The sequence below is a fragment of the Saccopteryx leptura genome, chromosome X, assembly GCF_036850995.1.
Source record: "Saccopteryx leptura isolate mSacLep1 chromosome X, mSacLep1_pri_phased_curated, whole genome shotgun sequence".
NCBI lineage: Eukaryota > Metazoa > Chordata > Mammalia > Chiroptera > Emballonuridae > Saccopteryx > Saccopteryx leptura.
Window position 1 is genome coordinate 9,767,699 of NC_089516.1, and position 15,440 is coordinate 9,783,138.

At 41.9% G+C, this 15,440-nt stretch overlaps 1 protein-coding gene and 1 non-coding gene across 7 annotated transcripts in view; both read right to left on the bottom strand.

Moving 5' to 3' along the window:
* The window catches only part of CTPS2 (CTP synthase 2), a 120,899-nt gene that overhangs the window by 67,922 nt on the left and 37,537 nt on the right, over positions 1-15,440 (bottom strand). For all 6 annotated transcript variants that reach the window (XM_066356943.1, XM_066356942.1, XM_066356941.1 and 3 more), the window contains exons 9-13: positions 10,617-10,749; positions 8,355-8,443; positions 7,168-7,262; positions 4,007-4,069; positions 3,858-3,901 (exon numbers count right to left, since the gene is read on the bottom strand). In XM_066356943.1, coding sequence (XP_066213040.1) covers positions 3,858-3,901; positions 4,007-4,069; positions 7,168-7,262; positions 8,355-8,443; positions 10,617-10,749 — 424 coding nt within the window. The remainder of the gene's footprint in view (positions 1-3,857; positions 3,902-4,006; positions 4,070-7,167; positions 7,263-8,354; positions 8,444-10,616; positions 10,750-15,440) is intronic.
* LOC136386610 (U6 spliceosomal RNA) lies at positions 11,042-11,149 on the bottom strand. The gene has a single exon (XR_010747977.1). It is a non-coding gene; the product is annotated as a U6 spliceosomal RNA (small nuclear RNA).

The following is a 15,440-nucleotide window of genomic DNA, read 5'->3' on the forward strand; positions in this document are numbered from 1 at the left end:
AAGGAACTCTTCACTAATGTGAGGTGTTCTAAGCAGAAGACAAGAGTACCATCTGGCTGAGAAGTTATGGTTCATTATGGTCTGAATTGCAAGCTATAAAAGGAGTAAAGAGTATCTCTATATTCTTCCATGGAGTGATCTCTAGCATACAGTGTTAAGTGAAAAAAAAAAAAAAAAAAAAAACAAGAGAGAAAAAAATGTGCAGAGTATGCTACCACTTATCAAAGAAAAAAAGTACAGGTTTCCTTATATTTTAAAAATAAAAAGATACCCCCCCCAAAAAAAGTATACTGGAGGGGAGAGAAAGATAAGTGGATTTCTCTAAATCAGTAGTTCTCAGTGGAGGTTATTCTGCTTGTGCCCCAGAGGATTTTACAATCTCTGAAAGTATTTTTTTAGTGTCACAATTGGGGGTTCAGAGATTTGCACTATTAACATCTAGTAGATAGAGGCCAAGGACGCTGCTGAACAACATATACAGTGTGTCCGTAAAGTCATGGTGCACTTTTGACCGGTCACGGGAAAGCAACAAAAGACGATAGAAATGTGAAATCTGCACCAAATAAAAGGAAAACTCTCCCAGTTTCATACCTATTCAGTGCAGTTCGATGTGGGCTCATGCACAGATTTTTTAGGGTTCCTTAGGTAGCTATCCCATATAGCCTCTACAGACTCGTCACTCACTGATGGCCTACCAGAACGGGGTTTCTCCACCAAACTGCCAGTTTCCTTCAACTGCTTATCCCACCCAGTAATGTTATTCCTATGTGGTGGTGCTTCGTTATAAATGCGCCGATATTCATGTTGCACTTTGGTCACAGATTCAAATTTAGCGAGCCACAGAATACACTGAACTTTCCTCTGTACCATCCACATCTCAACTGGCATGACCGTGGGCTGCTCCACTGTATACACGGTGTTACGTCATCATCTGCGCATGCGCACATGCTGCCACATCATCCTACAGAAACTGGGAGGGTTTTCCTTTTATTTAGTGCAGATTTCACATTTCTATCATCTTTTGTTGCTTTCCTGTGACCGGTCAAAAGTGCACCATGACTTTATGGACACACTGTAGTTCACAGGACAGCCCCTACCACAAAGAATTAGTCTAAAATGACAATAGTGCAAATTATATATCTAATAAGAAAGTTGTATCTAGACTATATAAAGAATACTTACAATTTAATAATAAAAAGACAAATAATCCAATTTAAAAATGGGCTAGGAGTCTGACTAGACATTTCTCCAAAGATGATATACAAGTGGTCAGCAAGCACATGAAAAGACGCTCCATATCCTAAGCCATCAAGGAAATGCAAATCAAAGCTACAATGAGATGCAACTTTATGTCTACTAAGATGGCTATAATCAAAAAGACATACAGTAACAAGAGTTAAGGATATAGATAAAATGAAACCCTCATTCACTGCTGGTGGGAATGTAAAATGTTGCAGCCACTTTTGAAAACAGTCTGGCAATTCCTCAAAAGGTTAAACACATAGTCACCATATGGTTCACAATTCCACTCCTAGGTGTATATACCCATGTGAAATGAAAATATGTTCACACAACTTGTACACGGTGTTCATAGTAGCATTATTCATAATAGTCAAAAAGTGGAAGCAATCCAAATGTCTATCAATGGATGAATTTATTAATAAAACATGCTATGTTTATATAATGGAATATTATTCAGTAATAAAAAGAAACAAAGTACTGACAAATGCTATAACATATACAAATCTAGACATCTTTATGCTAAGTGAAAAAAGACAGTCACAAAAGGCCATGTATTCTATGATTCCATTTATATGAAATGTCAAGAATAGGCAAACCCATAGAGACAGAAAACAGATGAATGGTTGCCTAGGGCTGGAGTTGGGGGGTGGGGTGGGGAGAGTAGGATGCTTAGGGTTGTCAGCTAAGGGGTGTGGAGTTTCTTTCAGGGTAATGAAAATGGTCCAAAATCTATAGTGATGATGACTGCACAGATCGGTGACTATGCTAAAAGCCACCAAATTATATACTTCAAATGGGTAAATTTTATGAAATGTGAATTATATCTCAATAAAACTGTTTTAAAAAACCAATTACACTGGTGAGGTGTGCACTCTGACAAAGGGGATACAAGCTGCTGTAGGGGTTCACAATGAGTCACCTGAGATATGCCTCTGTGGTATGCAGGTTGTTTCGAGCTAAAGGCAACTGAGACTCTGTAGGCTCAAGAGAAAATTCTGCCCTTGCCCCCTAACTACCTAGAAAAACGTGAATTAGGGCCCTTGCCCATAGGAGATGATCAGAGACAACCTTCTTTTTATCTGTCTATAAGACAAGGTAAACTACCGGCCCTGGCTGGTTGGCTCAGTGGTAGAGCATCGGCCTGGCGTGCAGGAGTCCTGGGTTCGATTCCCAGCCAGGGCACACAGGAGAGACGCCCATCTGCTTCTCCACCCCTTCCCCTCTCCTTTCTCTCTGTCTCTCTCTTCCCCTCCCTTAGCCAAGGCTCCACTGGAGCAAAGTTTGCCCGGGCGCTGAGGATGGCTCTGTGGCCTCTGCCTCAGGCACTGGAATGGCTCTGATTGCGGCAGAGCGACGCCCCAAGATGGGCAGAGCATTGCCCCCTGGTGGGCATGCCGGGTGGATCTTGGTCGGGCACATGTGGGAGTCTGTTTGACTGCCTCCCCGTTTCCAGCTTCGGAAAAATACAAAAAAAAAAAAAAAAAGACAGGGCGAACTACTAATTATTGAACATCTTTACATCGTCCTGAGAATAACTGACCCTTCTTCTGAAGCCATAGTTTCCTTAGTTCTTCCTTAGCTCAGGACGCCTTGTATCTCGTTTTCCTTTTCTGTCTCTGGACCTCTCCTGTATGTCAGGATTCTTACTCTCTCATGTATATAGGGTTCCATATATAAATATGTAATTAAATTTCGTTATCTTCTCTTGTGACTCTCTCATGTTGATTTAATTATTAGACCCGCTGAAGGAACTTAAAGAGTAAAGGAAAATTTCTTCCTCCCCCAGAGCACAGAGGCAGAAGCTAGGAAAGAAAGAAAGTCAGGAAAGGCTTCCCAGGATAAATAGGAAGTTGTCAGTCATTGGGTATGGTTTATTTTTTTAAATGAAATTCTTCACTGGTTTCGTTGAGATTTTAGTGGGGGGAGGAGGGTGCAGGCGTGGAATATCTCAGGTGTAAGGAATCTCAAGATACATGTAAAAAAGCTTGTTCAGATTGTCCGAACATAAACCCCAGGTGTGAGAGCGATAGGGACGCACGAGTTGGATTAGCAAAGGGGCAGGTGACAGAACACAACAGCCTTCACTCCCAGCCAAGAACTTTGAATTGAATATTTTACAGGAAAAGGAATCAATGGAAGATGAGAAGCAGCGGAAGAACAGCTGTCACTTTTGTTTTAAAAAGACAGATGACCGCAAGTGCGGAGACTAGACAGACGGGGATGAGTCTAGGGGCAGGCCAGCCCGTTTATTTATATTAGCTGTTATAAATTGTTGTCACAGGCAATTTAATCCTTTCCTAAACATTAAGCTTGAAAACTGCTGCAAAGAGAAATCAGTCCCGGATTGTGTCTTTCTTCAAAACATAGCTGACAAAATGGACTATTGAAAACAAAGCAGTTGGATGTAAAAAGATAATAATAAAATCATAGATAATTTTAAATGTCCTCATAGTGTAATAAGAAATAATAGTAACAATAATAATAATATCACATATAATTTTAAATGTCCTGATAGTGTGATAGAAAAATAATAATAATAGCCCCTTATGAGTTTAGGTAAGAACCAGAAACAAAAGGTCAATAACCCAACCCAGAAAAATAAACTAGCCACTTACCACAGGGACACAGGCATCTGGCTCAAACTCTGTGGAGTCGGCATCTGGAGATCAAGAAATTAACTCAATAATTCACCAATATTGCTGGAAAATATTTTAAGTAAAAAAAATTGTAACATAAAAGGTTAGTAGATAAATCTCAGACTTACCTTTCATGTTAAGGCAATTCCTTGCAAACTCTATGACTGCTAGTTGCATCCCAAGGCAAACTCCTATTTTAAAAAGCACATATATAAAGCAAATGAACATATTTTGAATTTCTTCATATTCTATGTTCACTTGTTTTCTGTCTCCTCCATCTAAAATGCAGGCTCTGAGAGAGTAAGACTGTGCCTGTTGGGTACACTGCTGTACTCAGAACAACTGTGCACTCAGAACATCTGTGGCAGTGGCAGGGAAAGGGGTTACGACAAGTTGAACTTGCGGAGAAAAGAATTTAAGGTCAGAAAAGGGAAGGAGGCCCTGACCAGTTTGCTCAGTGGTAGAGCATCAGCCTGGTGTGTGGAAGCCCTGGGTTCAAGTCCCAGTCAATTCACACAGGAGAAGCACCCATCCGCTTCTCCTCCTTTGCCCTTCCCCCTTCTCTCTCTATCTTCTCCTCCCTCAGCCATGGCTCCGTTGGAGCAAGTTGGCCCCAGGCACTGAGGATGGCTTAATGGCCTTGCCTCAGGTACTAAAATAACTTGGTTGCTGAGCAATGGAGCAGCAAACCCAGATGGGCAGAGCATTGCCTGGTAGGGGGCCTGCCAGGTGGATCCCAGTTGGGGTGCATGTAGGAATCTGTCTCTGCCTCCCCGCCTCTCAATTAGTAAAAAAAAAAAGAAAGAAAGTAAAAGAAAAGGGTAGAAAAGGATAGGGCAAGTTCCAAAAGGCAACCTAGCCTGACCTGTGGTGGCGCAGTGGATAAAGCGTCGACCTGGAAATGCTGAGGTTGCCGGTTCGAAACCCTGGGCTTGCCTGGTCAAGGCACATATGGAAGTTGATGCTTCCAGCTCCTCCCCCCCTTCTCTCTGTCTCTCCCTCCTCTCGCTACCTCTCTGTCTCTCTCTCTCCCTCTGTCTCTCCTCTCTAAAAATGAATAAATAAATAAATAAATAAAATTTTAAAAAAAAAAAAGGCAACCTACCTCCCACCAAGTATGTCTCTATATCAAGGAATATGTGTGGGCGGCAGGGCTGCCCAGAGCGCCTGAGTCCTTCAGACAATATCTAACGAGGCCTAACTAAGAGGGAGACTATACTCCTCCTTCTCTTTCACAGCCTTAATGACAGTCTTTCCCTGAGGGCAGCCTCAGGCTGGGAGGGGGCAGCGCTGGGATCTGAGGAGCACCCACTGGTGGGCAGGGGAAGCCAGAACAGCCCTATAACCTCACTGTGGGAAAATGGCAGCAGCTGGAGAAGTTGACACCTCCAGGACGGGCTTGAGCATAGTGGAGAAAAGGGCAGGGAGATGCAAAATAGAACTGAACTCTCAGAGAGCTCAATAAGGAGAAAGAGACCTGTTTAGTCCCAGGCCCGTTGCCACAGGGATGCGCCCTTCACCCATCTCCACATTCACTGTGGCCTACCAATTGCTCTCCACTAAACAAATGCCAAGGAACATTCCACATGCTCTAAGAGACATATCCAAGGTACACAAGGGATTCAAAAGAGAGCACAATCAATATACCAGGCATGCCAGAACAGAAGTCTGTAAGCATAAAAGAGCTGAGTGCTTTGGGGGAAAGTTCCATGTGGCTAGGACATAAAGAGATAGTGCGTTAAAGAGAAAGCTCAAAAGTTGAGAACTGTTCTATACAGTAAGAATTATCTGAAGAACACTAACCACATTTAGACAGAAACCAAAGAAGATTACTTCAAAAGAAAACAATGGCCCAGAAGAGCTTGGAAGGGTAAAACAAAACAAGGTATCAAGGCAACTACTCCTGACTTCCCTTTTGAAAATGGATCCCAGAGCAGAGCTTCTAGGAAGCTAATCAAAGAACAGACAACAGGGAAAATGAATAGTCTGCTAATAGTACAAGTACCCAAGCCTGTCCACTCGGTCTGTAAAACCACCAACAATACATCCAAGCACAGTGTGAAACGCAGCCTCTGCCCACTCCCTCTCCTGCCTGAATCTTCACCTGCAGGGCTGCCTTTATCCCATCAAGGATCCATTCATCTGGTTTCACTGGCACAGAAGCCATGCTTTGCAATTTGAACAAAAGCATTCAAAGGACCCAGCTCTAAGCCTTGGCCGGGTTGCTCAGTGAATAAAGCATCCTCCTGGCATGCCAAGGTCATGGGTTCAATCCTCAGTCAGGGCGCATATGAAAAGCAACCAATGAGTGCATAACTAACATGGAACAACTAAGTGCAACATTGAGTTAATACTTCTCTCTCTCTCTCTCTCTCTCTCTCCCTTTTTCCCCCCTTCTCTCTCCCCCAAATCAATGGAAACATTTAAAAAGAAAAAAAGGACCCAGCTCTACCAAATTGGATGATCTTTCTGTATTATCTTTTCTAGAAGGAGCATATATAATAAATTTCAACATTGGCCTGACCTGTGGTGGCGCACTGGATAAAGTGTTGACCTGGAAATGCTGAGGTCGCTGGTTCGAAACCCTGGGCTTGCCTGGTCAAGGCACATATGGGAGCTGATGCTTCCAGCTCCTCCCCCCTGTCTCTCTCTCCTCTCTCTCTCTCTCTCTCTCTCTCTCTCTCTGTGTGTGTGTGTGTGTGTGTGTGTGTCTCTCTCTCCCCCTCTCTCTCTCCTCTGTAAAATGAATAAATAAAAAAAATAAAATAAAATAAATTTCAACTTCAACATTTTTTATTTTGATTAGAAAGACCATTGTGGGGTTCTGTTGGATGGTTCTCTGCTTGAAGTGGTGAGAAGATGAATTTGGGTGGTAATTGGAGAAGGTCAGAGCAGGTATAGATAGCAACTTCTCCCAGCCTCTTGCTACCAAACACAGCAATGATAAGTTCTCCAAACTCTTTCTGTAAAGGGCAGTGAGTAAAGATTTTCGGCTTTACAGGCTGTAGGCTCACAAACACTGACATTGTGCCACAAAAGCTGCCATGGACAATATATAAACAAATTAATGTGGCTATGTGCAATTATACTTTATTTATACAAACAGGCCATGAACCAGGTGTAATCTTCAGGATACAGTTTGCTGACCCCTGTGGCAAACTATTTGCTGCCTAAATACTCAAATTTGAGTTCACACCTTTCACATTAATAAACCCTATTAGGTGTTACCCCTACTAGGTGTCAAAAATCAAATAAACTCATAGTTATGATCCATAAACATGAGTTTTACCCAGAAAAGGAATCTTCTTTGTCCTTGCCCAAGAAATCGCCTGGAGTTTTCCCAGTGTTCCTCTGAGTCCAAAGCCTCCTGGCACCAGAACACCACTGCAATCAATATGAGATGAGAGTGAATTTGACATTATTTTTATTTTTAAAATTCTTCTTTTAAGCCTTTCATGCTTACTGATCCCCAATCCAATGCTAGAGCATATGCCTGAGGTCTGTATTCAGAATTGATTACATAATCTGACATCCTGAACTTTCTTTTTGAAATTCTCCCAATGCCTGAAGTTGTAACAATTTTTCACAGTGGACCTCAATATATATTTTCTGATAGGTCTTCGTGGCATGAGCATAGTAACTGAGAAACTCAATTCATTTTAAAATGCCACTGAATTATCTGAATAAAAATAGGTGAAGGTTGTTTAAAAATGCAGTATTATAAAAATGTTAAGATCTCCTTTGGGTGACGGGTATGCAACATAATTGAAAGACAAGAAAACCTGGAGATGTTTTCTTTGAACATATGAACCCTGATTTATTAATGTCACCCCATTAATATTAATAAAAAAATAAAAATTAAAAAAAGTTTTTTAAAGATCTCTTACATAATCAGAAAGAGTTAATCCGGTAAAATCAGCCTAAGATTTCAATTGCTGAGTAAGTAAGGCACGTGAAAATTTCCTTGTTAAAAGACACTTTAGAAACCGTCTAGAGTCTAAACTAACACTCATTTGGAAAGACAAGAGTTCAAGAGAAAAGCCAGATGGGTCGTGCTACCCTCACAATACAATGCTAACCCCGGAAGTTCTGGCCATCACCTACGAAATAAAAATGGAAATGAAATGCTGTGGGAAAATAACACATAACCAAGAGAGAAGAGTTGTTATCCTTGCCCTTGAATTCTGGGTAAGATACATCTCTGCATCTTTCAGTACAATCAACACACTTTCTCTCTCATATAGAATCCCCACTCTCGCCCAAATAAAACCAGTTTCGTTGCACATGCCACTAACATTAACACGGCACAGTGCCGAGTAAATGTGGTGTGAATGTGGCACAGCCACCCATAAAGAGCACAAGTACTCCAGGCTACCTTTCAAAGTACACTAAATTAATAATTGGAGTCAAACAAATCATTATAGAAACAGGACAACGGCATTCTCCTAGCTGAAATGAACGGTCCCCAGAACTCACTCAGCTTTGCATAGCTTCTGCCACGCTTCGTGGAACTTCACAGGATCCTCCATTTCGGTGGTGTGCTCCAGATCGATGGAGTCTATGTACTAAAGGCATTCAACAGATCAAAGGAACATTTAAGAAAAGTAGTCAGAAACTAACACTATGATAAAATTATTCAGTAACTTCTTGTTATGCAAACACTGTACTGGACACTTGGGATAGAAAAGTGTGATCTCTGTGTCGGAGCTCTTATAATCTTTTAGGAAGATTACAAAACTATAGATAAACAGGAAGCAACAACATGGTGGGATCACGGCCACAATGAGCGAGGAAAAGAATGCTGTAGAAGTACCGAGCAGCCACACCTAATGTAAACCTGGACACTGGAGGAAAGAAGGGAGGCGGTGCCAACAGGGAAGGCTACTGGGGAGGTATGATGTCCAAAAAGCTAAGGCCCCAAGGATGAGCAAAAGCAAGATGAGCATGTGTGTGTGCATGTTGGGAGTGGGAGGCAGGGGGGAAGGTGTGCAGAAGATGGGGCTGGGGTGAAAACTCAATGTAGGAAACCTCAGAGAAAGAGAGAAAGCGGTGGCCGCTCCAGGGCCCTCAGAAGAGGCTCCACCCAGTCGGAGAAGTTTACACTTGAAGCCATCGAAAGGTCTTAAGTAAGGAGACATCAGGAACAGAAAACAGAGAGATGCTTTAGAAGGATCATTCTGGAACAATGTGGAAAATAAAGAGAGGGACTGGAAATCAGTTGGAAAGTCACTGCAGTAGGCCCAGTGAGGTAAACATAGCAAATGACTGGGCTTTAAAGGAACACGCCAGGACCATAACTGAAAGAGTACTGAGCAGAAGCTAATGTCCATGCATTCTATTAAATAAAAACTAACGGACAATTTGTATGTACATAACAGTCCCCACATAGCTATATTATTTTAATAATTCTTTTGTAAAAATTACTATCCTAAGATACAACATTTTGAAGGCTTTACAAAATTTGCATCGTAACAGTTTTCCCATTGCTGCTTTCTTTTTCTAGGAGGGGGTGGAGGACTCGGAGGGGTGGGGAAAACGAGGACTATGCCTTGGAAAGCCAAAAATAAAAGTGGTTGGAAAAGGAGTCTACAAGAGCTGAGAGAAAAGTTGAAGGTGCTAAGCTGTTCTCTAAGTAGAAGTTACTAAGTGTCTTAGACATATAAGTGTGTGTTTTTGCTCATTATATGAAGGTTTTACCACTTAAATCAAGAAAATAAGGCTTGCCTGACCAGGCGGTGGTGCAGTGGATAAAGCGTTGGACTGGGATGCCAACGACCCAGGTTCAAGACCCCAAGGTCGCCAGCTTGAGCGTGTGCTCATCTGGTTTGAGCAAAGCTCACCAGCTTGGACCCAAGGTCGCTGGCTCGAGCAAGGCGTCACTCGGTCTGCTGTAGCCCCATGGTCAAGGCACATATGAGAAGCAATCAATGAACAATTAAGGTGCCACAACAAAAAACTGATGATTGATGCTTCTCATCTCTCCGTTCCTATCTGCCTGTCCCTGTCTATCCCTCTCGCTGACTCTCCCTCTGTCTCTGTGTTTAAAAAAAAAAAGACAGAAAAAGAAAAGAAGGCTTGCTTGAACCATGATATACTCATGCAGTATATCATTAAATATAAACAATTAGAGAGAGAGAGAGAAAAGTCTAGAAAGATAAGCATCAAACTGGGAATAACAGGTATAAGAAAGAAGTGTGATCTCAGGGAGGAGGAATCTGCTTTCTGCATTTTACATGATACTTTTCAAAATCTTCTACATTAAGCAGGTACTACTTTATATATCTCACAAACACAAAGAAGTTACTGAAGTTCTATCTACTCCACCTCTGCTATCCCAAAATACTTATTTTAAAAAACAAATAATCACTGTTTGCCAGATATCACTCCTCCAAGTCAGAAAAGTCAGTATAAGCATTCTTAAAATCTGGATTCAATTTCAATGCTAAAAGGGGGGGAAATGTTATTATTTTCTTGTTAGGTAAACACAATGTACTTGAATGAGCATAAAGTATATATGGCCCCAGATGTGAAAAGCCTAATTTCAGAAACTGTGCCTCAAACCTGTATGCAGAACAAAGTTAGCATGGCTATAGGAGGAAGGGCCTGCTTACAAGGTTGGCCCTTGGCTGGGTACCTGGAAACTTGAATTTGGGGATCCTTCATCACAATCTACCTCTCTGAAACACAAGCTATCAGGATGAATGACTGAGATATCCAGACGACCAGGCCATGACTCACCATCAAATTCAACTTGTGGTTGATGGCCAAGGCTGAGTGCTCCAGAGCTTTAAACACAGAGGCATAGCAGTCCCTCAGCTTGGTGTACTTGCCAACCAGGGCTATGGAGCATGTTTTCTGTAATCTCTCATACCTGGGCGGGAAGACAAGTTTAGGGTTATGTGCCTATAACATCACAAACATGACAGCCACCGTGCTTAGCCCGAAGCACTTTTCATATATACAGTCGTCTTTTTTTCTTCTGCATGCATCTTATCTCAATTCCCCCTTTGCAAACTCAGACCTTTACTTTCTCCCCTTTTATGTTTTTGTTGTCACAAATTATTTCTAGTTATGCTATGAGTTCATTTCTGAGTTGCAGTAGCTAGTGTCTTCTTTTCTCATTTTTAGTGTTTTTAACTTCTTTAACCTTTATGTGATATTAAAAAAATATGGAATGTTTCATGAACCTGCATGTCATCCTTGCACAGCGGCCATGCCGACCTCCTTTGTATCGCTCCACTTTTTAGTTTAAGAGCTGCCGAAGTGAGCACCCAAGGAGAAAATAAGCCTTGAACTTGATGCATTTGATTCAGATCCCTACGCTACCCCCAGAGAACTCAGACCTGTATGCAGACAGATTTCAAAATCGTAAGAAATCCCAACATTGGTTTACCTAAGCAGGCACAGATATAAATCATAAAACGTTAAAATTATTACAAATATAAAAAAGCTATCCCCATCTTATAAACATGAGCTGTCCTTAAATTCATATATAAGGTGACATTGTACAAAAAAATGCATTCTGAGTGTCAATAGGAAACATTCCAATATTAACTTTGTAAAGTGACATTAAACAAGAAAACACAGTGTCCACATTAGCAACTGCTACATTTATATCATTTTTTTAACCAATGTCACCCCAATAAATTCAATAAATTTTTTTAATTGCTACATTCCCAGCTGACCTACAAAAGCCAGGTTATGCATGACATACCTGAAGAATAGTGCTAAGAGAACTATTGAAAATGTTACAAGGTGTTTAGATCATTTTTATGAAAAAATTACATCCTACATAAGACACTCAATCACATTTTACCATTAGAGACACAATCTTTACTGTTGCTTTCATCAGGAAATCTGTTCAAAGAACATGAAAAATTTCTAGTCTGATACTAAGTATATGGAAATGTCACGTTGGGGTTGAAGATATGTTAGGGTTTGAAAGCAAACCCTTCCTCCAACACCTTAGAACAAAAATGTTACCATGATGAGGAATATTCCTCATTCAGATCAACATCTGCAAGGACTACAAGAGCAACGCAATGGCAAACAGACTAGGAGGAGGAAAATGTGCAGGAAGCAAAGTCAAAGCAAAAAGCAGTAAGGGTGACCTTCTAGGAAGGTGGCTAAAGTATCTGAGAGAAGGCTGCTAAACCTCTCCCTTGCTCCTTAGTTTTATGTTGCTCTGGAGATTGAGTAGCTGCCCCTGCTTTGCTCCAGCTCTACATAAAGGACACGGGTAACAAAGCTTGTTGGTATCAAGCCAAAATTCCCAGAGACAGCAGAGGTGTTTCCCAGCCAATGTTTGGCCCAGGGGAACTGGGGACCACAGCCACATTTGAGCACAGCAGCTCAGCTGAGCCTTTGTCCCCATTTTCACTGCTACATTGCAGGAGGGACATCAGCTCTGCTCCCTGGAAGGAAACAGGACTTGAGCTAGCACTGCCAGTTCCTCCTTTGGCTCCCTCATGCCTGGTCTTCCCAGGAGGTCCCACCAAGCAGGGAAGAGGGCCACCTGCCTAGGGAGGTATCCTGAGCCCACCCTCGTGGTGCCCTCCTTCCCTCTCAGACCTGCAAGCCAGGCTCACAGAGCACTGCCCAGTCCAGCCAAGCCTCGACCTCATGGTCTTTATTTTTTTAAATGTTTATTATATTGATTTTAGAGAGAGAGGAAGGGGGAGAGAAAGAGACAGAGACAGAAACCGAGATCTGTTCCTGTATGTGCCCTGGCCAAGGATCAAACTGGCAACCTCTGTGCTCCAGCATACTGGTCCAGCCAACCAAGCGATCTGGCCAGGGCTCTACCTCATGGTCTTTAAACCATCATCACCTAGGAGCGAGAGGCAGGCTGCTGACACTACTAAGAGCGGCTAATGAGAGGAGGCGTGGGGTCCATTTCACAGCCCACCCCCACAGGCAAGTCCCCTTACTTGACTGAGGGGGGGGGGTTGTCCCCACTTTGGCCTCGGGTCGCGGGCATGCTCCCCCATTCAGTTCAATGAAGAAACCCTGGTCTTTCAGCAACCTTGGACCTCCCTGACCAAAGCTTCCCTTTGACCTCTGCTTGCCTTGTATCTCTTCAGGCTGTACCGAGGGGACAAAGAATGACACTCCAAATGGCCATTACCAATAAACCAACATCACCACCAACATGGTGCATAGGGGCCAATGCTCAATATCCCTCAGAACCTGTGAATGTGACCATATTTGGAAAATCAGTCTTTGCATATGCAATTAAGTTAAGGATCTGCAGATGAGATCATCCTGGGTTAGGATGGACCCTAAATCCAAAATAAGAATCCTTATAGCCCTGGTCAAATAGATCAGTTGGTTGGAGCGTCATCCCGAAACACACAGGTTGCTGGTTTGATCTCGGTCAGGGCACATACAGGAACAGATTAATGTTTCTATCTCTCTCTTTCCCTTCCTCTCTCTCTAAAATCAATAAAATAAACATTTTAAAAATCCTTATAAAAGAAGAGAAGAGGAAAAGACACAGAGAAGTTCGTGTAACAACAGAGGCAGAGATGGGAGTGATAATGAGCACAAACCAAGCAACAAGGCCTGCTGGCAGCCCCCCAAAGCGAGGGGAGCTGCAAGGAACAGAGTCTTCTTCTGAGCCTCTGGAAAAACAACCCTGCTGATGCCTTGATTTTGAACTTCCGACCTCCACAAATGTGAGAGAATAAATTTCTGCTGTGTTAAGCCACCCAGCTTGTGGTACTGTACTCTGTAGCAGCAGCCACAGGAAAGTAATACAAAAACCAAACACTGGCTTTAAAAAGCACAGAGGCATGGAGCACAATTCAGAGCTATTTGCAATAAAAAAAAAGAGTTAAAATATTAAAATGTCTCATGCTTAAAGAGGATCACCACAAGCTACTCAGAAAATTTCTACAAAGTGACTGATTCCTTAAGCATTCTGGAAAACAGGAGCTTAATTTATCATCATTCATAAGAATACCTAAGCTCAGAAACTGCACTTTATTCCTGATTGTGCTTGACCAGAAATTCTAAAACATTTTTAAAATTTTTAAGTGAAAGGGCAAGGAATCTTTAATCTACCAGTCATTTACCAAGGTCAGTAATTTTGTCACTATCATATCATTTTAATTATTGTTACCAACATCGGTCATCAATACTTAGTGTCTGAGTCAATGTTAAGGCCTTAACATGTTTTCTTTCATAATTGCCACAATATGGGTACTAATAGCCCCATTATATATGGATGAGAGAACAAGCCCAGAGAGGTTAAATAATCTGCTCAAACAAACACAGCTAATCAGAGAAGAAGCTATGCTTTGAATTCATGGTGCTTGGTGCCAAAGCATAGATTTTTAAAATCTCGATATAATTGACATGTAGCACATTAGTTTTACAGGTACAACATCATTCAATATATGTTGATATTGCTAAACGATAACCACAGTAAGCCTAGTTAACATCCGTCACCACATATAGTTACTCAATTTTTTCTTGTGATGAGAACTACTAAGATCTACTGTCTTAGCAACAGCAGAGCCTACATTTGTGACTGCGATGTCTCCTGTCTCTCTCTAAACTGCATAAGAAGCCAAGTGGCCAGGACTTTATGGAATCACACCCTATCTACATTTAATATAAGAAAACATGATAAATATTTCATTTCTATATGACTTCAAATGAGACAAGCCTTGCTGAAATTAATATGGTTGTCTTCAAGTTAAAATCTATCAGGGGTTTTAATAATGATGCTGATAGTTAATAAACGCAGGATGGAACAATAACAATATAGCCAAACTCCCCATTCAAAAGGGTTTTCTTAGGGAATTGTTAACCAAATCTTAAAAACAAGCAAAAAAACAAACAAAACACCACCAACAACAAAAAAACCCTGACATTTAAAACTGTTTAAAAATATTCAGAAACTAAGAAAAAAGCTAATACATAAATTAAAATGCTTCAAAGGCCCCAGAAATCTTCAAAGTATACACCAAAACATTCCAACAATATGCTACAGCCTTAGACATATCCATGTGAAAACATACACATACAGAAAGCCAAATGCCACACAGGTACCTTTTTTTTTTTTCTTTTTTTTTTTTACAGAGACAGAGAGAGAGTCAGAGGGATAGACAGGGACAGACAGACAGGAATGGAGACAGATGAGAAGCATCAATCATTAGTTTTTCGTTGCGCGTTGTGACTTCTTAGTTGTTCATTGATTGCTTTCTCATATGTGCCTTGACCATGAGCCTTCAGCAGACCGAGTAATCCCTTGCTCGAGCCAGCAACCTTGGGTCCAAGCTGGTGAGCATCTGCTCAAACCAGATGAGCCCGCACTCAAGCTGAGCAACCTCGGGGTCTTGAACCTGGGTCCTTCCACATCCCAGTCCAACGCTCTATCCACTGCACCACTGCCTGGTCAGGCAACACACAGGTACCTTTTAAGGTACACCTCAGTCCTAGCCCCAAACCAAATAAGTATCAAAATTACATTAATGCCCTGGCCAGTTGGCTCAGCGGTAGAGCGTCGGCCTAGCGTGCAGAGGACCCGGGTTCGATTCCCGGCCAGGGCACACA